This window comes from Eublepharis macularius, chromosome 11 (assembly GCF_028583425.1).
Source record: "Eublepharis macularius isolate TG4126 chromosome 11, MPM_Emac_v1.0, whole genome shotgun sequence".
NCBI lineage: Eukaryota > Metazoa > Chordata > Lepidosauria > Squamata > Eublepharidae > Eublepharis > Eublepharis macularius.
The window spans coordinates 28,336,731-28,363,876 of NC_072800.1; the positions used below are offsets into that span (position 1 = coordinate 28,336,731).

General features: G+C 43.7%; 1 protein-coding gene across 2 annotated transcripts; it reads right to left on the reverse strand.

Annotated features, from left to right (window-relative positions):
- Positions 1–1,576: 1,576 nt before the first annotated feature.
- On the reverse strand, positions 1,577–23,284 carry PPP1R17 (protein phosphatase 1 regulatory subunit 17). Of its 2 annotated transcripts, none has more exons than XM_054991655.1 (5): positions 23,197–23,284; positions 11,907–12,030; positions 10,815–10,967; positions 9,303–9,455; positions 1,577–1,758 (listed from the first exon to the last, which is right to left on the reverse strand). In XM_054991655.1, the coding sequence occupies exons 2-5, from the start codon at positions 12,001–12,003 to the stop codon at positions 1,679–1,681; spliced, it is 483 nt and encodes a 160-aa protein (XP_054847630.1). In that variant the 5' UTR covers positions 12,004–12,030; positions 23,197–23,284; the 3' UTR covers positions 1,577–1,678. The 2 variants fall into 2 exon arrangements, with proteins under 2 accessions (XP_054847630.1, XP_054847629.1); XM_054991654.1 differs by having other exon boundaries at positions 23,193–23,222.
- Positions 23,285–27,146: the final 3,862 nt, after the last annotated feature.

Consider the following 27,146-nt stretch of genomic DNA (forward strand, 5'->3'; position numbering starts at 1 on the left):
CGTCGTCACTTTTGATGTTGTATCCCTGTTTACTAAGGTTCTGGTAAAAGACACAATCACACTTATTAATCAGATTTTTCCAGAGATGCCAGTCACAGCTGCTGGCGAAACGTCAGGAACTACAATGCCAAGACCACAGCGATACAGCCCGGAAAATCCACAACAACCATTGTTCTCCGGCCATGAAAGCCTTCGACAAAATAAATGAACATTTTGAAAGGGATATTAAACCTAAACTGGAAAAGCAAATGTAAACAAGGGCAAAAAAGGGGGAGGGAGATAGCCCGTTCTGCTTACCCTACAAAAGGTTAAAAACTAAAAGAATCATCTACCCAAGCAACTCATAATCTACTATCTCCTTATTACATTACACAGCGTGTAGTACTAGATCACCTACAGACTCTTTCCTTCTATACAGATTCTTTACAGATGGCACTACAATTTATAATTTAAAAGTTTCCAAGATGGATTACGCTCATCAAATTCTAATTCTGATTGCCACATCAAATCCACATTTGATAATGAGGAAAATGCAACCGAATCACTTGTACAAATGAAGATAATGAACACATGCTGGATTATAAATGAAATACTTGGAATAACAACTGTGGATTTGATTCACTTTGCAATAAGAGCAGTATTGGAATGGTGTAACTCATTTCAAATAGGCTATAGGGCTGCCTTCTCTATTGAGAAAAAAGTGTGGTCATTCGGTTTAAGTGAAAGAAAACTTTATATTGGATTGCAGATTATTTCGCACTGGTAGGTGATGCCTGAAACTTGATGACTGATTTGTGACTGCTGACCCCGAATTCTATTCTGTACTCTTAAATGATCATCATGCAATAACTAGAATACTCTAATTCACAAAAACAAAAATGCATATCATAATATTAACTAATAGGTAAAATCGGGCTGTTAACTGAAATAAACCACAATTTAAGAGGTGCAAGGGGATGAGATGGCAGCAATGGAGTATTGATAAAAATGTCATAAAATACAGGATATAGCAAGGGTTTAAATGGAAATATTAAGTGGAAATTATTGTATGTTCAGTATAAAATATTTTTTAAAAGATCACTTTTACTTTATCACAAAATAATTCCTAACATACGGCAAAAGCTAAATACCTAACGGAGAGGAGAGATGAGATTCTAGATGGCTAATATTTGCAAGTTATGATAGAGTCGAATGGAACTGCTTGCAACAAGAATATCTCTTGCCCCTAGATACTGCTGCCCCTTTAATTAGTTTCAGCCACCATCTTAAACACTTGGTTAGATCCTCTGGACCTGTCCTACTAGCAAAGGCAGTTTCCTCCAGCAGACAAAGTCGACCAATCCAAGATATTTGGGGTCCTTGTGTCAGGGGAAGACTCCTTCTGCTTGAGTAAAGCACTTCTACTAGCAGAACAGATGTGCAGGATCCAAAACTCCTGAAGCTACACGATGAGTTTTGAGCATGTGATGCTATAAGAAGCATATGATATATATAAAAAAATCTATTTTTTTAATTTTAATGTAATTTTTAAAAGCTTTAGCAGCTGTACATGGTAAGTATGTAGATAGTGTGGGCTGTTTCTTTCATTTAAAAGAAAACAAGCTGTTTAAAAAAATAATGCAACTCCTTAATTACACAGTATTATTTACAAAAAAATGCTTGGCAATAGGACATGAAATTAAAAGGGTGAAGTTTCTGCATCCTTTTCTTCATCTTCAGCAATGGCTGCCTGTTCATCGTCTTTAAGCAGTCTAACACCTAAAACCAGAAAGAGGAGAAAAGCGGATTAATAGAGATAACTCTTACTTCAAAGCATGGACTTCCTGGTTGCCGGTGGAGATTGAGTTGAAGATCGGCAACAGAGTTCTCATGCCCTTTCAGGGCCCAGGAACTGTGTTTAAAGCACATTTCTAAATCAGAATTTTATTTTGGTTCTTTCTCAGTGTGACTCTTCAAATACGACTAAATGACATGCTGGAGATTCACATTGGGTTTTCATAGCTGTCATTTAAATTAAAGTAAGCATACGATTCCCAATGCGGACAGGAGCTGGAGCGAGGGGGATTAACCCTTTCCCAGTGCCATTTCCTGGATTTTAAAAAAAATCACTTCCAACTGCAATTACATCTTCAAAAGATAAAGACTGACAATTAACATGGCTAAGATCAACTCAAAGCGGGGAGCTGATTTTGATGTGGGGGGGAAGTTAACTTTCCCTATGCCAGTCTCATGATGACCCTGATTGAAACTCACTTCCCCCAGTCCAGATGCTGCTAAAGAAAATTAAACATCTCAAGATCCTGTAATGGATCTGCAGCCTCCCTTTCGGCTAGATGGGGAAGGGGAAGATGGTAGCATTTTGGGGAAGAGGTGCCCATATGACCTGTACTTTTTTCTGCCCTCCAAGAACGCTGCTCTGTAAAGCAGTGGAATGAAGCAATGGACTGTAAAGGAACAGAACAGACTGTACAGATATCAGACTGTGCATATCAATTTCAAACTCTCCCCTATCTCAAAACCTCCCCGTAAATTTTTTTAAAAAAAAAACCCCAACTCTGTAACTTGAGGGACAAAGGTTTGCTTTTATTCCTCCAGTTTTCTATTTGCATGAGTTTTTAATTCCAATGAGAATCCCGACATCTGTGGTCTGTCATCTTGACACAATTCACTCTTCCACCTCACTGTGCTCAGGTTAATGGTATCCCATTAGTTCTCCCTCCACTTTCACAGCCAAGGGAATTAAAGACCGCATTTTCATTACTGAACTATTTTACAGTGTTATTGAAGAAAAACACATTATGTCAGCATGGTGCAATCAAAGTGAGAGAGAAAAACTCATCGAGTGCTTTAAGCCCTCGGCAAACTGGAGTCACCATAAGGCCGTTAACATTTCAAAATTAAGGGGCATTTTCAAACTCTGTTCTGAGCTGCTCCAAACCTCCTTTTCCTCATCTGAGTGTGTGCATGAAATTAAGTGCTCTTTCTGTGAAAGAAGTATTTGGCTACTTTTTTTTACATCTTTGTTTTAAAACATTATCCGTCTTAAGCGGAATAGTTACAGATCTCATTTGACTAAAGAAAACTCATGACTAACAAAGCATCTTTGACATCAGACAAAGAATAACTTCATTTCTCCATTTGTGCGTGAACATTTATAACCCTACTTGCCTCCCTCTCCTTGCCTATTTAGAACTGAATTGCTTTTGAGGCTGAGGGTGCAGCTTATTCATTCAATGTGTGTGCAGTATTCAGTTCTGAACTTCTTTCTGCTTGTTGATTTCCTCCCCAAAGTTTGGGGTTTAGCATCCTTGGATTGCAAAGCCCTGCTGGTTTAGAGGATGACCCACATTGGTCTGAGCCCTGGAAACCTCACCCAAACCACGTGAAAACCTCTTTCCTCCTCTGTGTCCTTCTTTGACCTCCTACCTACAATATAGAAGGTGTGTACAGTTATTCTCATAAATATCTTCTGGTTTGTCGCAAAGTCTGAAAATTGTAAACTATGTATTTGCATGCCAGAATTAAATTTTCCATGACCTTGCTGAGATCTTTCTTTCTCATGGTTAGTTGTGATGAACTTTTTTTAAAAGAACCAGCATCAATAAAATTTTATTTCAACAGACGATCCCTCAATTATGAAAATGTTGCTCTTTTCCCACTCCATTTTGTATTATAATTAATATTCAACTATGTCTTTTTGAAATGTGTAGCCTTTAAAATGAAGCTGTTCTTTGAGTTTGGGTTATGTGTTTCTCTGTGTATTCCTAGTTACTTCTATGGAGGCAGAAATCACAATATAACCCAATAGTCGGGTATGCTTAATACCACTCCCTTCAACTCCATAATGGCAGACTAGATGGGGAGGGGGGGTCAGTGTGTGGTGCTAGATGTGCACATACTTTGAAGTTGTGTGATACAGATAGTAAAACATTTGGCATGCCCTCATTGTAATAGTCTTCAGTTTAATTGAGTACACTCCACATTCTCTGATTGTGCCCCCAGGTAAGATTTCTGGAACCAGAAATGATAACTTAACAGAATAAGGAATGGCTTGCAACAACTTTAATATAAAGAACAATGAAAATGTCTTGTACTGCAATCTCTAACCTTGTTCTAGATCTAACTGATGTCATATGAACTTAGAGCAATTCCTCATGCTATGAGCTCTGTAACACTGTTAAATATAAAGGAATGTCTATGAAATATAAATGTTATCACTACTAGACATGGGCACGAATGGAAAAAAAAACCCGAACACCCTGATCGTCGTTTGGTGCCATCCATGAACAATGAACAACAAACATGGATGAACATGAACTGTTCCCAGACATGTTCATTGTTCGTGGGGGCCAGAACCCCCACCCCACCCAAACCCCTCCACTTAGCCCCCCTCCCCTCAAACCCACTTACCTGGCCCTTTAAAGATCCCTTTAAACTATCAGCTGGCAGGCGGCAGGGGGGGATTCCCCCCTGCCAGCTGATAGTTTAAAGGGCCCTGACCTTCCCAATGTCCAATACCCATCAAAGTTGCAGGGGACATAGTCCTCACTGTCCTTTGAAGACCCCCCAAGTTTCAGAGAGATTGCACCCAGGGAAAGGCATGATCCTCGGGTCTCATTGTTGGCTGTCATTTTCTCTTCTCAGTGGCAAAACCGGGACTCTCTGCTGGAAGTACTTTGAAGGGTTAAAGCCAGAAGGAAATCCAGAAGGAGTTCAGACAGAGTTCAGTCCCTCCCTGCCTCCAGTTGCCAAGGGGATTGATTGCAGCAGGAGCCTGACTGTCTGGCTTGCTGAATGGCTGCCGAAGGCAACGAACAAGGCTTGCAACAACCACCTGTTCGTTTAGGATGGGGCCTCACGAACAGCTTGTTTGAGAACAGCAGATTAGGCTGTTTGTGGGGTTTTTCTGTTAGTAATGCTGTTCGTGCCAATATCTAATCACTACTCATGTGTTAAAAAACAAATTATTATTGTGGTTTCACTAACTTCCCTTAAAAAACACACACCTCAGAACTGCACAGTACATTCACTCTCCTCATTTATGAAAGGCTGTTCAAGGTATGCAAACAGGGTCAGAGACATCACAGTCTGAGGCCAAGCAAGTCTGGATAATAAATCAGCCTCCTACCGTTTCCTGTCAGTGGGCTTTTAGCTAGTTTAGTGTTGATTCAACTAGACCTTTCGCTTGCCATTTCCCCCTTTTTTTCGCTATGAAAAGTCTTTCAGATAATGAAGTGCTTCATAAAGTCTGAAAACAGGGCAAGAGAAACAGGATGGCGTTGTTCAGTTCCACATTCCATCCAATGAGAAGTTCATCAGTGACAACCCTTTCACATACCAAGGAAAGGGCTGGCTGAAAAGGTTTTAATGGATTCAAGTTCAAACATGAAAGGATGTATGGTCTTCATGATTAATAAGCAGTCAGCAGCACTACATATGTTTACTGAGCAATAGATTTTTGTGTTGGCCATCAAGAAAGTTGTACTTGTGAAAGGAAAATAGCTCCTGTCATATTACGACAAAAATGCAACAATAAAATTATTCAACTGTTGCCAAATCTGACCATAACATTTCAGGATTCTGTCTTCATTCACCTGATCTTCTGAGGAAGGGGAGAGACCTTAGGATGAGAGGGTAGAAACAAGGGAACAGCCTGGTTTCAATTGTTTTTCCTTAGTTCTACCCTATATTCTTCTCTCCTGAATCACCAGGTTTACCTAAAGCCTGCCCCTCTAGGTGAAATCTTCAGCCATATGTTATTTGACCCCATTCCAGTTCCAATAGTTTCCACCTGCTAGCTTTGAGGCGCCACTTTCTGAGTCTCAGGAGACCTGGCCGCCCTACAGACTGAATGGCCTGAGACTATATGGCTATCGGGGAGATTGTACAGTTGCTTACAAAATTGTCACAGCTGATGAAGAGCATTTTCAGTTAAGTGCACTAATCATTGAAATGGTCCTTTGCAGCCAGTCCATAGCTGGCCTTTAGATTTCTGCCTCAAATGAAGGATAATTACACTCAAGCTGAGTTCCTCCAAAATATTCTGTGGAATAATATGTGGTCATTAGCTGTTTCGAAGATGGGGAAAGCTATGGATTATGGACATTGACAAAATATAAAAACATCACAAATGGAAATGAATAGATATATTAATACATATAACTGAAATTACTCCCCAAAGAGACCTTTGTCACCCAAAAGTGGGTAGACTATATAATTCACAGCATTATTAATTAAGCTATTTAAAAACTGAAATAACTGGTGTTAGTTTGCGCTAGGATTCTGCCTGTTTCCTATGTCATTAGCAGCTGTTAGGAGGAGTTCGGAGCTACAGAGCACATAAGAATAAAGTTATTGTGTGTGTCTGTTTGGGCAGAATTGCACATAGGAGCCAAACCAATAATAAATAATAGACTGAAAGGGGGTGGGTTGCTGCAAATAGTTGTGTGGAAGCTTTTTAGTGGAGGAATGCAAAACTGAGATTTTATTTGGCCCAACATTCTTTAGGAATTCATTTACTCTATGGCAGTTCACCAAAGAAGCATAAATGTCTCTCTGAGCCAAAGGCTATTTCCACATGTCTTTAAAAAAGTGCCACACTCACCGAACACTGGCGGCTTCTTCATGCAATTTCTGACATCACCATTTCCATAACAAATGCAGGCAGTTATGATTCTGTTTTTGTTTCGTTTTGGAAACGGTGACATCAGAAATTGTGCGAAGAAGCTGCCAGCATTCGGTGAGTGTGGCGCTATTTTTAAGACGTGTGGAAACGGCCAAACTAAGGGCCAGTTGAAACGCCACATCACCCTGACCTCCCTGTTTTGGCATGGCATCCAGTCCTGTACACACTTTGACATTTATTTTGGTTTTGGTATATCATGTCAGGCTTAATCCACATTTCAATAATTTCCCCCTCAGGAATTGTAAAATGTGTTTGTAAGAATTAGCACCACACCATCAAACTGACAGTGAGCTTATATTGCTTTCAGAGCCTTTAAAGTATTATTTGAATCCCTACATGGTGGAGTCAATGTACAAAGGTTGTTAACCTCCAGGTCAGCCCAGGAGATCTCCCAAGATTACTATTAATCTCCAGACTATAGAGATTGGTTCTCCTGGAGGAAATGGCTGCTTTGGATGGTGGACTGTATGGCATTACACCCTGCTGAGCTCCCTCCCCAAACCCTCCAGTCCCCAGGCTCCACCCCCAAGTCTCCAGGAACTTCCCAACCTGGAGTCGGCAACCCTGCATTGTACCCAGCACAACATGGGACAATCTGTCTTTTTCAGTCTAACCTATGTCACAGGGTTGTTGTTGTTGTTGTTGAGAAGATAAAATGGCAGAGGAAAGAATGATATTGTAAGCCACTTTGGTTATACCTACAGAGGGGTATAAATGTCTAAATAAATAGACCTCTTTTTCATGGTATTATAGAGGTGGAATCTAGATCAGCAGTTAGCATCCAAGTCTCTACAAAAGACCATACTGGAGAAAAGTTATGAGAAAATGGCTATGATTCAGCAGACTACATTTGCCATCATCACATCTCTCTTTTCACTTCCATATACAATAATGACAAAACCATAACTTAGCTTATGGCAAACTTTCACTGAATATAATTAATGTATTTTATTTTTACATCATGTATTTCTGAGAGCTGTAACAGATCAATATATAGCATCCACCCACCAGCGCTTATTTGTATAATCGCCTGTGCAAACCTAGAAGAGACATCTTACAATATTTTAAACACATTTTCTGCTTCTGGGTAAGTGAGCACTCCTTTTACACTTGAGCAGTGAAACTATTTCCTCACAAATGGCTTGTTTGTTTTGAAGTGTGACGCCAGATGGAGTCTTTTAGCCAAGGCACTGGAACAAGGAGAAGAATGTGCAAATGATAGGACACAGAAGTGTAATGGACAGTAGGATTCTTTGTATTTATTTCCAAGTTTTAAAGCCTTTCACTTCAGTTTTTCTCAGTGATCAAGGAGTCAACTCTATGTATGCTACACAGTGCTCACAACACAAAGTTTGTAAGGGAACTACAGTGCAGCTCTAAGAAAAGTTTAAAACCTTTCCCAGACTGTTGACTTTTGGGGCTTAGAAGGGTATTAACTCCACTTAGGCCTAGACAGTTAATCTCTTCTTTTACCCCTTGATCAGTGAAGCATACATTTGTTTCTTGGAGAGAAGGATAAGGATTCTGAGGAACATATACCCATTGCACTGCACACTAAAAATAAACTAGTTAGTGGAAATGCTCCTATGAAGAAACTGGGGAAGGCTGAACATGTTTTTGGAAGGTTTTGAAATTGGCAGTTATATGCAGACACACATAGTGGTGGAGAAAGTTGTCAAGTCATAGCTGACTTATGCCGACCCCTGGTGGGGTTGTCAGTCATTGCAAGAGACTAAAAGTGGTGGTTTGCCATTGGCTGTCTCTGCAACCCTGGTCTTTGTTGGAGGTAGGGTTGCCAGTCCCCCGCTGGGGCAGGGGATCCCCTGCTCCTACCCTCCACCCCACTTAGCTGGCTGGCAGGGGGAAAGACAGGGGAATGCACCTCCTGGTGCACGCTACTGGTTGGTGCAGTGTGCTCCCATGCTCCACAGTGGGCTAATTTGGGCCCCAAATGGACCATTTGGGGCCTAAATCAACCCACTGTGAAGTGCAAGAGCTCTCTAGAGCCCTCCCATGTTCTGCAGTGGGCTGAATCAGGCCTGTTTGGAACTGAAATTGGCCTCCTGTGAAGCACGGGAGTACTCCAGGGCCTGTTGTGCTGTTCTGGCCCCAAATGGGCAGGATTCGGCCTCTTGCAGAGTGCAGGAGCACTGCTGGGAGGGCCCTGGAGACCTCCCATGCTTCACAGCGGGCCAATTTATGCCCCAAACAGGCCAAATTCAGCCCCAAATGGGCCAAAATCAGTCCACTAAAAAGCACGGAAGCACTCCCCAGGGTGGCACGAGGCCCTGTGTGATGATGTCACATCCCAAAAGTGACATCATCATGTAGCCTGGGAGTGCGCTTGTGAAGACTTCAACAGAAGTGAGTGCCAAGTTTCTTGCCTTCCGCCTGGAAGATGAGGGGACCTAGCAACCCTCGTTGGAGGTCTCCCATCCAACTACTAACCAAGGCCTTAGCTTCCAAAATCTGACGAGATCAAACTTGCCCACTCTATCCAGGTCAGGGCTACAGATACACACAATTTAAAAACCCACATAAATCTTATAAACAGAAACTACCTATAAAATAAAACCTTATTTTTTTCCTTTACCCTCTTCTTCCATTTTGCCCTTACCAGCAAGTCGAGGTGGCGCATTTATTGCAGGTGTATTTTTTCTTCTGGGTTTTTTCTGTTCTTGATCAGGTTTTTGAAATGTTGGACTTGTATGACTTCTTGGTAGTTTCTCAGAGGTGTCATACCTTCTAATTAAGTGATCTGTGAGGATGCCTATTGACATATTGATGAGAAATGGAAGTTAGTCACAGTAAAATGTCAAGATGTTTTCACTAGCATGAGTGAATGTAGTTCCCAATAAAAATCTTGCCCAGAAGATAAAAGTTCTTTCCTCTGGATATGTGCACCATAACGTCTATCTAAAGAGGGTTGTGCTAGAAGCAGTAGTGCTAATCTGGGGACTACAGTTGCTAACCTCTAGGTATGGCCTAGGGTTCTCCCAGAATTACAATGGATCTCCAGAGGACAGAGATGGGGTTCTCTGAATAAAATGGCAGCTTCAAAGAATGGACTCTGGTTCATCACATACCTGCTGAGCTCCTTCCTGCACCTGGGATACACTTTTCAAATCTCCAGGAATTTCCCTACCTGGATTGGCTACACTATTGAGGACACAAGGCTTTTAAAAATGCAGGCAACTCCTTAAGAAGCAGAGCATATAGCGTAGTAAATAGCTGCCCCTTCATAAGAAAAAGGTAGTTAATTTGTGTTAACGGTGTGACAGAATACAGACCATTATCTGACATTCCTTGCAACAATCCTATACAGTAGGTTGCTATTTTTACCTCTAGGGTAATAATATTACCTCCACTATTATTACCTCAGCTGAGACTGAGGGTTTCTCTACACAAGACATCTTACATGGGATGCTCAAGTGAAAGATTTTACACTTGTTCTCCCATTGTGGATACACCTGCACTGCTAGGGAGAAGGAGTACACTTGAATATAAGACCACACAGAAAGTAAGTCACTTGAGCATCCCTGTGTAAGATGTCTTGTGTAGAAAAACTCTGAGAAGCTGTAGCTTGCCTAAGCTAAGGTCACCAGTGACCTTGGATCTGGGGACATTCTGATTTGATTTCTACTCCTCTTTCCAGATGGGCACTAAACTCTTCTGTTATTGACTTGCCGCCTCTCCCCAAAGATGCTAGTTCTCAGTATCAGTGAGTACCATCATAAAACAAGCCCTGGCCTAACCTCAGCAATGTCTGGGTGCTGGGAAGACAAGAAGGGAATGGAGAGAACTATCATGACCATTTCCACACGTCTTACTGGCCGTAGAAAATTGCGCATAACTCCTAGAACGACAGCAACTTCCTGGCAAGACTCTGATTGGGCATGACATGGTTCATAGCGTGATGACATCAGAAAGATGGGAAATTGTGCCAGGAAGAAGCTGTCATTCCGGAAGTTTTGCGCAATTTTCCATGGCCAGTAAGACGTGAAAATGGCCCATGTCTGCTGCTCTGGAAGGTTGGGATAAAATATATAGAGATATTATTTAGGTTTATGCAGGTATCAATGGCCTGTCAGTTTCCATTGGAATAGTTTGTAACATCATTTTTGCTAACCTGGTATAGGTGGTGGGGTATGGATTGCAGGTGTATCTTTTCTTTTTGGTTTTTTCTGCTCTAGATCAGTTTTCTGAGAGACTTGTAGAACTTTCCCCTTTCTTGGTATCTTCTTGAGATCACAGCTTTTAAGTAACTGTTCAGAAAGATCATCTGCGTTTGTAGAAAAATGCACCATAATTAAAATACATTTAAAATATAAATTCAAAACACCAGCATATTTTTTGAGAAATAGATTGTAAAGAAAAAGCCTGCCTTATTCTTCAGTGATTGAGGTAATTCATAAGGTAAACACCTAACTGAAACAGGCATATATTTTCTGGTTTCTTAAGGAGAAATCACACAACCATTTTTTCCAGACTGTTTTTTCCCATTCACAGCGCAAAAGGAGAAAAGCCCAACACACTTGAAATACCGGTCATCTATCAGACTTGCTGAAGCTGTGGTATTTTCACAACAGGGATGACCATATAGGTATTTATCAGACACACAACTTTGTCTGGAGAATCATATCATAGCACTGTCAACAACTGAAGTAAAATAAGATGTATGAAACATCAGCAAGTCTGAAGTATACGAAAGGCATATATATTCAAGAGGCATCTCTCTCAAAATCTAAACACCTCCTGGCAAACCAGAAGAAAGCAAACTGAGACCCTCCATGGAAATGTTTTTAAATGTCAGTTCAGGAACTGACAAAGGTTGGGGGCAGTAAACCTCCCCGGGCAGTATTGTGATTTAAAATACTGTATGGAAAGCTTTTGTGAAACGTGTAAGGGCTTATTAAAGGAGAAAAGATGAAAGCGTAGTGGTTTTTCATCCCTTTCTTCTTCCTCTTCTTTAATTAATTTCTCTCTAGAGGTTTGGCTAATATTTATATGCTGAGCCCAGCAGAAAAAAAAACCCATTCAGCCCCACCCGTTGGCTCTCCATCTGGCGTCAGATGCGTCACCAGAAGGCAGAGTCTATCAGGTTTCAGGAGAAGCAGTTGTTCTGCTGAGGGAGAAAAGGAGGTGGGGGTGGGGGGAGGGCACTGGACTGCACTTAATGCTGTAAAGAAGACCCTTTTCCAACAGCAGGTGCTGACATCACCTCCGTAAGGCTGACTTAAGTGGTTGCAGCGACTGTCTCGCCCATCCAGTCTGTCTTCGGAGATCTCGCGTGATGTCTGCACATATTCAGTAGACATCACTGAAGGGAGGGACGGCTTTGGAAGCTGTAAGGAACAAAACAATGCATGATATATACTGAGCTATATATGTTTATCCCAAATAAATGATCTCATCTTCATTTTTGGTTTGCAGCTTGGGAATTTTTGGTTTCTTTTTATATTTCAGACAGGGTTTAATATACAATTGCTCTTCACAACAATACCTTTCCATGAATAAGGGGGAAAAACCCTTACGAGATAATACCTCCGCTCCAGTTGAGTTACTAAATCTTTTCCAATATTTAGAGACTGTCTGCAATAGTCCCATACACACTAATAAGCTAAACTCATCCTATTAGTATTATGGTCTGTTAGGTACTTGACATTCTGACTTCCACTCCATTATATATGGTAGAGGTCCACTCCTAGGTCCCCCAGTGGGGTAGAGGTCCACCTCCCACCTCCACTCAACTGGCCACTGCGTGGGGGGAAGACGCAGGAACAGGCCTCCTGGGCACGCTGCTGGGGTGGGGTGACAACATCACTCCCGGGAGTGACATCATTGCTCTGCTCCGTGAGCACTCTGCACTTTGGAACAGGCCCCCACACCTGCTCAATGATGTTGTTCGGAAATGCCTTCACTGAAAGTGACATCATCATGCAGCTGCAGGGTAGCACATGAAAGGAGCCGTAAGAAGATAAGTGCCAGGTCCCGCCTCCCACCAGGAGGGTAAGGGGACCCGGCAACCCTAATATGGCATCTTCTAATTCTGCAAACTGGGTAGGATCCCATTTTTCTTTCTTGCTCCAAGCAGTTTGTGTACCCTCTTAGCAATGAATATAAACCTAGAGTTTATGTTCTAAACTGGACTTGCACTTTAAATTTAACCTATATAATACTATTTATAGACTATAATACTATTATATATATTATATACTATACCATATATATAGAAGAGCCCTGTGGCACAGAGTGGTAAGCTGCAGTACTGCAACCCAAGTTCTGCTCACAACCTGAGTTCAATCCTGACGGAAGCCAGGTTCAGGTAGCTGGCTCAAGGTTGATTCAGCCTTCCATCCTTCCAAGTTCGATAAAATGAGTACCCAGTTTCGTGGGGGTAAAGTGTAGATGACTGGGGAAGGCAATGGCAAAGCACCCCATAACAAAAAGTCTGCCAAGAAAACATCGTGATGCGATGTCCCCAAATGGGTCAGTAATGACTTGGTGCTTGCACAGGGGACTACCTTTACCTTTACCCTACCATATATATACACACCTACACAGATAAGGATGTGTTGCTGGGAATCAAGATCAAGATAATTTATACTATGGTGTTCCCCATTAGCATGTATGGATGTAAAAGCCGGATTATGAAGAAAGATGATGGGAAGAGAGTTGATTCATTTGAAATGTGGAATTGGAAGAGAGTTTTACAGATGCCATGGACTGCCAAAAAACCAAATAGGTGGGTTCTAGATCAAATCAAGCCCAAATTCTCCTGAGAAGCTCAAATGGTGAAACTGAGACTATCATAGTTGTTATAGATTTTCCGGGCTGTAGGACAAAACAGCAAGAACTACAATGCCAAGACCACGGCCCTACAGCCAGGAAAACCTACAACAGCTAACGTTCTCCGGCCGTGAAAGCCTTCGACAATATATTGAGATTATCATACTTTGGTCACATCGTGAGAAGACAGGACTCACTGAAAAAGACAATAATGCTGGGAAAAGTAGAAAGCAGTAGGAAAAGAGGGAGACCCAACATAAGATGGCTTGACTCAGTAAATGAAGCCACGGGCCACAGTCTCCAGGTGGCAAGATCTGAGCAAAGGTGTTAACAATAGGACATTTGGGAGGTCCTTAATTCATAAGGGTGTCACACAAGTCAGAAGCAAATTGATTGCACATAACACACACAATACTATTTACCCTATATAATAGTAGTAGTATAAGGTTGGATCAAGTCAGCTTCTCTGTGGATTAAAAAGGAAGGACGGGGTCCACTTTGATCACAGAAATGAATAAGCAGGTGATGAGATCATGGGACCTGAATGGAAAAAGCCATTTGGAATGGGGTTGTTGTAAGGAAGGGAATTCAGTGAGACAGAGTGGAAAAGATGGCTGTATCCAACCCACAGTACAGTTAGAAGTAATTAAATAGTTACTATTTTCCCTCACCAATGACTGGCTAGACTCATAAAAAATGTTCACAAGGCATGCAAAAACTTCCATGAGATATGTTTAGATATATCTGGTATCTACCACAAATGGCATGCTTGAACCAGCCAGTTGTGTGAGTTTCTTATAATCCCTATTTATAGCCCTGGTATGCACTTTGTATGGATCTCACCATTCTTTTATTAGTGAACGATTAACACAAGAATGCATGTTACTAGCCTAATAAGAGGTTTATCTGCTGATTTAATGACCCAAGGCCCAATAGAACAAAGTGCTGCTTATAATGCAGGACTCTTGGTTTTCTTGTGTTAAATATTGTTCAGGATTGTAACATGCTTCCCAGAGTTTATTGTTAATGTTAACCCTTTATACGAAATCTAATAGTAAGATTAGTATTAGATAAATCTAATATACTAATACTTAACATGAGCCTGTCAGGTTCAATACAGGCATATGCACCTATGATTTGGAAGGTATGAATAGGAAAAAATAGGATATAAAGTATAGCAGTTAGGAATTAGACCATGACTAGGCTCAAAATCTCCACACTGCCATGAATCTCATCTTGGGCCATTCACCTTCTCTCGGCCCAATCTACCTCACAGTAGGGATCCCAGTCCCCTGGTGAAAGCAGGGGATCCCTCACTCCCAGCCACTGCCCCCCCACATCTTACCTGGCTGGTGGATGGGGGGCAGGAGTAGGGAATGGGCCCAGGAACTCTGGAGGGTGCTTTCGCACACTCCAGAGCCTTCATCATTAAGCTGGGAGTGATGTCATTCCCAGAGCAGCAATGAAGGCTCTAGTTTGTAACCCAGGGGACCTGGCAATCCTACCACACTGATGGCCAAGCTACAAGTGATGAATGACACTTGAACAGCAAGTGTATTTCTCCCTGTTCACTTGCCCTCCACTTGCGCTTCACTTGATCCACTTGCCGCTCAAGTGTCATCCGTCACTTGTAACTTGGCCCTAAGTTGTTGTGAAGATAAAAATGGACAACTGTAGACCACGAGCTCCTTGGGAAGAGGCAGGATAAAAATGTAGTAAATAGGTAGATTTTGGTGGTATGGGCTTGGACAGTATTCATGGGAGGAGCAAAGCCTACCTTCTGAATACTGGCAGTCAAGACTAGACATGGGCACGAACCAAAAAAATTTAACGACTCTCCAGTTCGTGGTTCGGTGCCGACGATGATCCCGAGGTCACGAACCGCAACGAACATTTTCCGTTGCCGAACTGGTTCACGATTCGCAGTTCATGGGGTGCGGAACGGCCCCCGTGGCACTTAGAGTGCCCATATTCCCGGGGAGTTTTGCAGGCTTTCCTACAGCCATCACCCAAGTTTGGACAAGATTGCAAAAGGGATCTTGGAGTTATACCCTCTCCAATCCAAGGCCCCCAGGAAACTCCCACAAAAATCCAAGCTCAATTATACGCTCAGTCTCTCCCCAAAGGCTAGCAAGTGGCAAGCAAGAGCTCTGTCCCACTCCACTGCTCGCTGAAAGTGAAACCCAGACTGGGAGCCCACGGCTAATTATAAAAACAGGTCCCATTGAGCAACGCAGGAGGTCTGTGTTTGGCCATCAGAGCTGCCTATCAGGGTTTGCAGGGATGAGATTGGAGTGCCCATGGATACAGAACACCCCCTTCCCCCTCCCTCCCCTGGGTGTCTTCTCCCAACTTGTAACCACTTTGCAGCTCCGTGGTTGGAAGGAAGACTTGCCGATCAAGGTAAGCTGGGCTTCCATTCGGGTTTCCAGGGCAACAGAAGGAGCGCAGACAGAGTTCAGGCATTCCCCCGGCTCCGTTTCCAGGGGAATTGATTGCTGGTGCCTGACTGTCTGGCTTCCCGAACTGCGGCCGAAAGCACCAAACCAGGCTTCTTCTGAACGCAGGTTCGTTGGATGAGGACAATCACGAACCGCTGGATCTCGATCACGCGATCGCCAATTTCATGGGTTTTGAAGTTCGTAATGCGGTTCATGCCCATGTCTAGTCAAGACACAATATTTCCAGTTTTTTCTCTCTGTTTACTGCCATAGACAAAGCAGACATTAACTGGGTCCCATGTATCTTTTCCCTGACTTATGTTTTCAAATAAAAAGCAGTCATGGAAGACTTGTTTTTTATTTGACCTTAACTTTTTTACTAGCTGGCTGATTTTTATTTGATCTTAACCTTTTTACTAGCTGGCTGATTTTTTGCTCAAGTTCAGCACTTCCCAAGCACCCGTTTCTCTCATAGACCTTAGAAGAAGATGTAGCTTCTGGCTGTTGTTTTAAAATATTATAAGAGGAAGTTAAACAGAATCTCATATATTATGTATTTTGGCCCTTATTCCAATGAGGCAGAAGGATAGGGTTGCCAATTCGGGGCTGGGAAATTCCTGAAGATCTGAGAGTAGCACCTAGGGAGGGCAGGGTTTAGGGAAGGAAGAAACCTTTTTACTAGCTGGCTGAGAGGAGTATAATGCCACAGAGTCCACCTTCCAAAGCAGCCATTTTCTCCCAAGGAACTGATCTTGGTCATTTGAAGATTAGTTGTAAATAAGGGAGATCTCCAGGGCCCGGGTGGAGGTTGGCAACCCTACAGAGGGAGATAGATGTTGGGCCACAATCAATAGTGGCTCATACATAGGGATCCCATTCCCCCACTGGGAGCAGGGGATCCTTCACTTTTACTCTCCACTCCCTGCCACCACTTACCTAGATGGCGGAAGGGATGTGCGGGACCGAACCTCATGGGTGCACTCCTGGGGCAGTGCAACAACATCACTCCCCAGGAGTGACATCATCATACTATAGGGATGCCAACCTCCAGGTGGTAGCTGGAGATCTCCGGGAATTACACCTGATCTCCAGGCAACAGAGACCAATTCCCCTGGAGAAAATGAAGGGTGAACTCTATGGCATTATACTTCACTGAGGCCTCTCTCCTCCCCAAACCCCACCCTCTTCAGGCTCCACCCCCAAAATCTCCAGGAATTTCCCAACCTGGACCTGGCAACCCTACCGTGCTGCCCCAAAAGCACTCCTGTGCTTGGGAGTGGGCCAATTTGAACCCCAAACAGGTCGAATTGGGCCCATTTGAGAACTGACATATCATATAAGCACGGGGTGTGCACGCGAAGAGCATTATGGGAGCAGAGAATAGGTAAGCACTGCGTCCCCCCTCCTGCTGGGAGGGTAAGGGGTCTAGCACCCCTACTCACACATGCACTATTTTGCTAATGAAAATGCCCTTTTGACATTTCTTAGACATTAGGCATCATTGCTTTGTTTCCTCCCTCCCTCCTAACCAGGGCTGGATCTAGGGTTGCCGGCGCCCGGTGCAACCCTTGTTCGGCCCTCCACACATGCTTGCAGTGCGTGCATGCTCCTGGTGCTGCATGATGACGTCACTTCTGTGACATCATCATGCATGGTGGGAGGCATTCCCCCCATGCAGCAAGCTGGCTGCTCAAGCACCCAGTGCGCTGTGGAGCTGGCGGCAGCGGCAGTGGCACATGTGTGTGCTGGGGCGGCCAGTTTGCTATGCGGGTGGCTGAGTGCAGGGCTAGAAGGCCCTCCATGTGGTTCACCTGCCCCAGTGCTACCCGCGTGGCAAGCTGGCTGCCCCAGCGCATTCGGTTTCATTTTCTCGGCCATGTCAGACGCTCCTCTCCGCAGGTCCGGGAGGAAGCGCCCGAGCAGCCTAACCGGGCAGCTGATCTGCGAAGATTAGCCCCCAGGACTCCCAGAGAGGGAGGCAGGGTCCGGGACGCGGCAGGAAGAGCCCCCTGAAATCCATGCGGGGGGTAAATTGCCCGTTTGTCCCTATGGAGGCCGGCAGACGTGCACAGCACCTTGAGTGCTGCCGGGCCATGGAAAACGGCAAAGAGCAGAACTAGGCGGAAGCCTGTAAGTAAGCGAATCCCTTCTGTTATTACAAGCGCACATGAAGGAGTGGTGGGATCTGAAGCTAAGAAGGCTCGTTCTTCCCCCTCGCTGAGTTTCAGAATTTGGTTGGCGGTCCCCCCCCCCATAAAATGGCAGCGAAAAAGCAGAGTCCCGCTTTGGGCAAGTCAATTTCAGCTGCCCTGCAGGGGAAAGGAGAGTCGCTCGAGGACTTGGTGAAGAGGTCAGTTATCGAAGCCATAAAGCCCTTTGTTGACAAGCTGAATGAAACAGATCAAAGGGTGGGCTTAATTGAGAGCGAAGTGAAAACCATTAAGGAAGCAGCGGGGGGGGGCAGAGAAGTCTGCCCGGGAAAATGCATCACTCGTGAGGGCAACGAATAAAGAGTTAAAGCTGGTGGAGAACCAGCTGATCGGGCTACAAGTGGAACGAACACAGACAATTTTGCACCTCCAGAACATGAAAGAGGAGGAAAATGAGGATTTATGGGGTCTGGCCTCGGAACTATTGGCGACACCCGCGAAGGCAACTAAAGAAGAGGTAAAAAGCGCCATTTTGGAAGTCCGTCGGGCTTCTTCAAAATATGCAACGAAGCGTCAGCTGCCTCGCGAGATCATCATCGATTTTTCATCTAAAAGGATCCGAGACACTATCCTATACAACAAGGATCGAGACACTATCCTATACAATGCGGATCTGGACTTTCTGTGTAATAAAGTCAAGATACTGAAGGATGTCCCATTTTTAGTTCGGAAAAGAAGATTTAAGTATAAAAAGCTCGCAGCTCTTCTGAGGGAACGTGGAATAAAGTACAAATGGCTATTTCCGGAAGGTATCTGGTTCAGTTACAAAGATCAAGCTTACAAGATAACATCAGAAGATCAACTAAGGGATTTTGAGGACAAAAATCAAGAATTTCAGCAAGACACCAAGCAAGAAGAAAAGGCGAAGTCTGAAGAGGGGGGGAGGGAACGAGCACTGCGGCTGCAATTGCTCAGAGAGAATTGCGTCCGAGGCCCAGGGCGGGGAGGAAGACTTAATTTGAATTGTAATTTGTATTTTGCAAGGTCAACCACTCCATCAATATCATACAAAGTTTTAATTCTTTAATAATGGCAGTATGAAGGGAAAGCATTATGTGTAGTGTAGTGTTGTTATATGTTGCTGTTTTTTTTTCTTTCCTTCCCCTGCCCCCTTTCTTTCCCTCTGTATCGTTAGTCAATGTAGCTAATTAAAAAAAAAAATCTCGAAAATGCCCTTTTGACATTTCTTGGACATTAGGCATCATTGCGGCTAACCAAGGCTAGATCCAGCCTAACCAGGGCTGGATCTAGGGTTGCCGGCGCCCGGTGCAACCCTTGTTTGGCCCTCCACACGTGCTTGCAGTGCATACATTCTCCTGGTGCTGCATGATGACGTCACTTCTGTGACATCATCATGCATGGTGGGAGGTGTTCCCCCCGTGCAGCAAGCTGGCTGCTCAAGCACCCAGTGCGCTGTGGAGCTGGCGGCGGCGGCAGTGGCACATGTGTGTGCTGGGGCGGCCAGTTTGCTACGCGGGTGGCTGAGTGCAGGGCTAGAAGGCCCTCCATGTGGTTCACCTGCCCCCGTGCTACCCGCGTGGCAAGCTGGCTGCCCCAGCGCCCAGTGTGCCGCGGAGCTGGCGGTGGGGGCGCGGCATGTGGTGAGGCGGCTGGCCTGCCACGCGGGTGGCTGAGCACAGGGCTGGGAGGTCCTGTGTACATGGCAAGCCAGCTGCCCCATCGGCGGGGTAGGCGAGGGCCTCCTGACCCTACGCTCAGCCTCCCACGCAGCAAGCCGCAGTGTGCTCCCAGCGGCTGGCAGCCGCACCTGGCACCCCCTTTTTGGCAGTGCTGGGGGCAGGCTACCCCCCCTGCCCCCTCGATCCGGCCCTGGTGCTAGCATGGAATAATGACAATTTTAGCACACATGTGCTGTGCACATTAACATTTTAAAAAGGTATCTCTCAGATCTTCCCAAAAGGAACAATAGGGAAAGTGACCAGTAAAAAAAAAGAGGGACTGTTTTTGGTTCTTGGAATTGTTAGAGCATCCTGAGCTCTATTAGTTCCCTCAGCCCCTAAGATCATTGTTAACCCAATCTAACAGAGTCTTATAAATGGCATACTGGATCACAGGTAGGAATTGGGGCATCCTAACTTTGTTTAAGCTGTTTTCAGGGTTGAGCTATGACAAAATAGTTCTAAAATTTGCCAAAGAACCTGGTAGTGCATAGCGCATAGTGCTGACTGGCTGGCTGGCCCCCATGAAGTCATCAAAAAATCTCCCACCCAACCCACTCCAATCCCAGAAGCAGTTTCCATTTTTAAAAAAAAATCTGGAAAAAAACTAAAATGACAAACTTATAAATAACAGTAGTTGTAATATTTTTAAAAGTTAAAAAAGTGATCAAAGCCATTTGGAGGGGGGAGGGCAAGACCGACAGCTGAGCCAGTGGTCAGTTCAATGACATGCGCATCTGCCGTATCAGTGGCATAGCTGAAAGCTGGGCTTGTAGCCAACTGTGAGACCTGCTGTGAATTCACTTGAAATGTTAGAATGGTCTTCTCACTTAATGTTTATTGATTTCCCAGCAAAGCTTCTGAATATGTATGGACCTGCTCACAGGTAAGAGGGAAGGATATAGATATATTCTGAAAGTTACCCATATTTCAGAGAAGCAAGAGGTGCGTTTGTTATGCTGAATTTATCATCTGTTGGGGGGCAGGTTGCATTCTTCAGTTTCAGTTCTCTACTTGTAAAAAAAGCCTTCTGCACTCAACTTGATATTAAAAAATATGGATTTGAGTATCCCTTGGGGAAACACCTCCAATCTGCTGTTGATGCGTGGTTGCCATAAGTGGCAGCTATGCATATTTTATAGAGTCCGTGGCCTGTTGTTCATATGCACAAGCTAAAATCAGGGTTGTAATTGGAGAAAAGGGAAACAGCAGGACGCCTGGAAGAGGGCAACAGCAGAGTGTGATGCTTGGAATTACAATCATGTTTCAAGACAGCATCAGTAATGCCTTTTCTTATTTATTCTTTTATGAGCCTAATGCTGTTAGGGATTTAAAAAACACATAGCAGTCTCAGGTCTCCAGTCAAAGGGAAGAAAATACTCTCTTGTCCATGTAACTTGTAATATTTGGGTCCATTAGCACCTTAAAGACCAACTAGATTTCTACAGATCCCTTTTTACATCCAATCAAAACCCAGAAGGGTGCTATGAATGAGATAGGACCCAATTTCTCTTCCCCTGCAAAGCCATCTCAATCTAATCTAATCTATGAATGCTTTAAAATATGTTTTATTAGTATATGTGGAGTATTGCCACATAGTCCACTTGAAAGATCCAGTCGCTGGACGGGGAAAGGGTGAAAGTCTGGCTTTCATTGGTTGTTCTACATTTATAGAAATAATAATCTCTGAAAAAATATACAAAAGTATTAGACTTCTGCCTTTCAGAACATATCAACATATATAGCACAAACCCACCTTTTCTTGTACACTCAACGAAGTTTCTCAAAATGCTTTATGTTCTATAAAGGTCACATGAACTGGCAAGGTCAAGAGATACCAGTCTAGCCTGTCCAAAACTTCTCACTCAAACCTGGATCTCAAGATAGTCCGTAAAGCAAGCTGCCACTGGTACAGCTTTCAAGATGATGCTGGCAACCTCCTTGGAAAAGTATCCCTGCGTTCAACAGGGCTTTCCCCCGTGTAATGCATTTAAGATTGGGATGTGACTTCTCTGTTTGACACAAATACACACAGTCCTTTTCTCTGAGAGGAACAGGTGATGCTTATTAATTTGCCTTGACACTCAGTGAGAAAGGCAAACTATAGATAACACAAAGTACAAAGAAATATTAACAGCTAATTCTCCAGGGAAACTGGACTTTCTGTTTCAGATAAAATCTAACACCACTGTGGCCATGTTACTAGAATAGATCTAAGAAGATTTTAAACAATATAATTTTCAAGTTTCCTAAAAACAGCATGATGGCTTTTATTTTTAAAAAAACCCTCTCAACTTTACAAGCTATCAGAAAATGAGAGCTGACATAGAAGCATGAGGCTTCATTCTTCAAGCAGGTGCAAATTTTGGCAAGACATTGAAGACAGATGTTTATTTGCAGTATCGTAAATAAAAAAATTAAAGCAGCCTCTTCTAAATGGTACTAGTAACTTAAAAAATCAATATACAAACCAGCAGGGAAATCTGCAGGAATATCAGTAGATTCCAAAGAAGACTGTGCGTAGGAAAAGCATTTTAATCAGAGCAAATAAGCTGTATTCCTAAATGTCAAAGAAAAACTATACATTGCAATGATTTAAAATGCTATTGGACATTTAATTCACAACGTAGTTAAACTAGAATCCTTTAATTGATTCAGTACCATGGATTTAAAACTCAAGAGTGTCCAAAATGTTTATTTGGAAGCTAAATCCCAACGATTTCATGGGAACCATTTGAGTTTGCAACGCAAGGCCATGTCAGCCTGAATATTTTATGTAATAGTCTGAATACTTTGTTTAATTCAGTTGTGGATCAAAGTTCTGCTTTTAGGAACAAACATGTCATTCACATCTATGCAAGTGAATTAATCAAAAGCTGAATTTCAAGTTAAGCTGATTTAGACAGCAATACTAATTGCCTGATCTTAAACACCTTTACTCTCAAGTAAATTCTAGTCAGGTCAATGGGGCATACTCCTACGTACATGCAATCCTACATATACGTATCTAGTTATAAGTAGGAGAAATCACAGTAAACAACAATTGACTGCATCTTACAGGTAAGTATGCATAGAGTTGCAGTCCATTCTCTGAAATGCTTATCTTACACATACATGAACAGACAAAAATCTTCACATCTCTGCACAACAGAGGCGCAAACTAAAAATCATTCAAATGATTTTTTTTTTGTCTAAAATGGGTGGTTTTAGTTCTTTTCTCAGTTCATAGCCGGATTAGGTTTCAGCTCTTCCCCAACAGAATGATCTATTCAATGAACCAGACAGAATAGATGATCTGTGACCTTTATTGCTATCACCCCACCGGCAGATTTGTGTGTGTGTGGTTTCCCTGGGAAAACAAAAGGCAGCAAAAGTTTGCAGAACTTACCTACCAGTGGAGCTGGGTTGGGTGCGATATAGAGTCAGCGTTCACTGGAGTAGAAACTTTCTCCTCTGCTGGCACGGAGTGTTCCCGCAAGCCTTATCTAGGGAGCACCAGTAGTGGTTGCTATGGCAATGCTTTGTTTCCAAAGTACCCCGGGAAGGGAGAGAAGAGTAACCTTTAGCCTGTGCACTAGCCGATTTTAATGATGTGATGCTTGCTGCCTTTCAAAAGAGTGTCATGAAGAAAGAGAAGTGGAGTGGGGAGGAGACACAAATCTAAATTCCAAATGGAAAAATATCTGGGGGGAAACACACGCTAAAAGACTTTCTGCAACAAATGACAATTGACACAGGACAAAAAAAAAAGTTAGCTCTGGGACAGAATCAGCAGATGTCAGAGGCCCAGGATATCCGTCCAACTCGTGTCATGGCAAGAAGCTAGCAAGTGAGATCGTTGTTGGGTGAACTACAGAGTTGTGTGGGGCTGAAGGGAGGCAGGGAGGTGGTCTGGAAGCAGCACATAAATGTTCAGAGCCAGGTACGTCATGTCCAGAGATGAGGTTTCGCTGACGACTGTGGTGGTTGTATGCATTTATGGATTGGTTTCTTACATAAACTTGGCACACTGGGGCCATTTAGGGATCTGGGCGGGGAGTCTTTCTGTGGCTACTCTGTACATGCCAGCGCTGACCAGTACTGGCTATTTTAACCTCTAACTTTAGATAGAGGTTTTGTATGGAATGGGGGAAAACACACAAACATGCCAGTTTTCTGGAGGGGAAAAAAAAGGAGAGGAAATTTTTGCCCAGCTGGCAGTATGAATTGGAGCCCTTTAACCATTCACATGGAAAAAAGGCTTCACCTGGCCCATTTCCTTTCAAAAGCAGTACCAGAATTGACAAATTAGTATTCCAGCTTCAGTGCTCTTTCTTTTGATGGTTACATTCAAGTTAATGGAACTGTAGCTTCCTCCATCTCCATATACGCCCCATATGACACACTCTTCAGGGACTCTCTCATCTAGAATTCACTGTTATCTGTACAACGAGCAAATGGAAACCATTACAGCTCAATCACCACCAATGTGAAAACATATGTACAGAGACTCTTTATATCCATACCTTGCAAAGTCCCAATATATTTGATCCTCAAAAAAAGAAAAATGATATTACTATGTTTATTTATGTTATTTATGGTCTGCCTTTCTCACTGAGACTCATGGTGGATTAAACAGCATATGTCAATATGATCAATGGCTGGAACATGCAAGAAACAATACAAGATGGAATCTTTCACTCAGCCTCAACCAGTTCCCATTCCTCTTACAACCCTGTGGCTTTTGTATATTCAGATCTCATCATTCCCAGCATAGCCTTTTTGGTGGGCAAAGGCAACGTTCCTTCTTTTTTCACCAGCAAGAAAGTGTGTCAAATCCAACCCATAAACTGAGGACCTGGTCACATATGCTCTAAACTTGTGTGACTGGGGGAAACCCCAACTCTACATGAATTTAACATTTACTTACTTACTTACTTTCAATTTCTATTCCATCCTCCCTGACTAGCAGGCTCAGGGCAGATTACACACACACACACCCCAAAGGTGAGTGCCAGGCACCAATCCCCCCGCCGGGAGGTTGAGCGGGCCTGGCAACCCTAGCCACCACAGAGAAAGCTCATGTACGGGCTGCTGTTGATTTCATCCATGTGCAGGGTGGCACCTGCAAGAGACCCTGTTTGGAAGAGTGATGCTGCCGGTGAGGAGCATAGGAAGGGAGGCAGTCCCATAGATATGCCAGACCAAGGCCATGAAGAGCTTTGTAAGTGATAACCAATATCTTGAACTGAGCACGGTAATTGATAGGTAACCAGTGGAGTGACTGCCGGATGGGAGTGATGTTCATGCTCCTGCTTGCTCCTGATAACAGTTCAGGGTCCCATAGAATTCAAACCCTTTGTCCAATTTTCTTGAAACTTGGGGTTCTTTGAAGGATAGGCAGAAGACACCCTGTTGCAATTTTGGTGATATTTGGTTGAAAAACTATAACTCCAGCCCCCTCTGAAAAAGTCCCCTATACCAATCTCATTCCTTACTTTATTAAACAGAAGCATGGCAAACAGTTTTCAGTGGAAAGGTAAAAGATTTTTATTGCGGATCATTCACTGTAAGAACAGGAAAATGAAATGACTGTAGAAGAGGTGTGTGTTATGCTTGTGCCTGGTCTGGAACTGTCCTGCTAGGCTGCTGCCATTTTAGAAATCGGTTGAAGTAAGAGCAGAACTACAAGTGACAAAAGGCACAGGTTGGATACTTGTCAGCTTCCCTCAAGTTTTGATGGGAAATGTAGGCAGCTTGGCGGAATGTTGGACAAGTGACAGTTGAAAAGTCCACTGGACAGCAGTCAGAGAGCCAAGCTGCAAGACTAGGATGCCTACATTTCCCATCAAAACTTGAGGGAAGCTGACAAGTGTCCAACCTGTGCCTTTTGTCACTTGTAGTTCCGCTCTAAGTGCAGCTGTGTAGAGAGGGATCTATTTGGGGAGGTCTGTAAAATCAACCCCCTTTGTTCAATCTGCTTGAAATTTAGGATTTCTTTAGATTCAAGGGAGGACTGTATACTATGCAAATTTGGTGCCAGTATCTTATGAAAAGCTACACCAGCCCCTTGAATAGATTTCCCATTGAAAATAATGGTCCTGAAGGAAAACACAGATTTGACTCATTAACTAGTAATATCCTACTTGGAAACAGGCAATCACAGTAAAATTTTCTCCTTAAAGTCTAAATTAGGAATGATAACAAAAAAATTCTCAATGCAAACCCCTAATGCTTACTTTCTAATGAGAGTATTTAGACTGTGGGAATAGCTCACCATGGCAGCCCCACTCTTCCTCCACATGCAGGTTATTCAGTATCCTTAGGATGGTTGAAAGGCATTAACAAGAGGCTGAAAACTGAGGGCCAGTTTTGGTAACATACTGCATGCTGGGCTAGCTCTAGCCTAAGTTTTCCTCCCTGGAGCGACTCAGTTATTCTCTAGAGAGGTGCAATACATGACCACATCAGGATGTGTGGAATTGTTGAGCAGCATTGTGCTGATAATGTCTATTGATTTTCTTTCAGCCCATAGACAATCATTGCTATGCATGTAGATTTAAATCTATATCTCTGGTCATTGCTGCACCTGAGGTGTTAGATGGTGGTAGAGAAAGTGCTGCCAGTCCAGGAAGGGGTGGCAGGGGAGGTCTTAGGAATGGGCCATCTGGAGAAGCTGCCTGGGCCCCGCACTAGGAGCCCACCATCTTGCAGCCAGCTTCCCCAGCCACCCCACTAATCTGAGGTTTTCCTCAGGCATGTGCAGCAGTGAGCAAGCCAGTTGCCTGGGACAACAGTGGAGGCAGCAGAGCAGTCAGCTGGGTGGCAGGATAGCAAACCAGCTGGCTGCGTAGGTGGGCAGGAAAACAGCCACAGCACTGGCCAGTGAGCAGCTGTAATGAGTCTGCTCTTCTTCCTTTCTCTCCTCCATTGGGGTGGGTGGGTTGTGGAGGTGCCTTTCCCAGGACCATCGTTGTCTGCCAGTCCACCCCAACCAGGGCCTGGGAGGAGGGGGAAGCAGCTCCTTGAGGAGGCAGTCCCCCTCCAACACAAGAGAGTAGCCTTTCCATTCAAGTGGGGGGAACTCCACTCCCTGTTTTCCATTCCACTCCTTTTTTTGTAAAAGTGTGTCACATTTATCATCTTCCTGGAGGCCGTGAAGGAGCAGGGACCAAAGGCTATCTGTGCTGCAGCCCAGGCAGAATCTAGGCACACAGTTGCATTTGATGAAGTAAACTCGGATTCACAAAAAACTTATGCTGGGATTAGTTTTATTAGCCTTTAAGATGCCACTTGCCTAACAAACTTCGGTGTTAAAAGTGGCCTGTGACCCTCACTGGGACGTCTGTCAGTGCCCCTGAAG

Coding starts and splice junctions, on each gene's coding strand:
- PPP1R17 (XM_054991655.1), bottom strand. CDS start 12,003: ATGTCTACTGAATATGTGCAGACATCACGCGAGATCTCCGAAGACAGA. Junction 10,968..11,906: donor CTTAAGTCAGCCTTACGGAG/GTGATGTCAGCA, acceptor CTACAAACGCAG/ATGATCTTTCTGAACAGTTA. Junction 1,759..9,302: donor TGCGCCACCTCGACTTGCTG/GTAAGGGCAAAA, acceptor TTCTGGTTTTAG/GTGTTAGACTGCTTAAAGAC.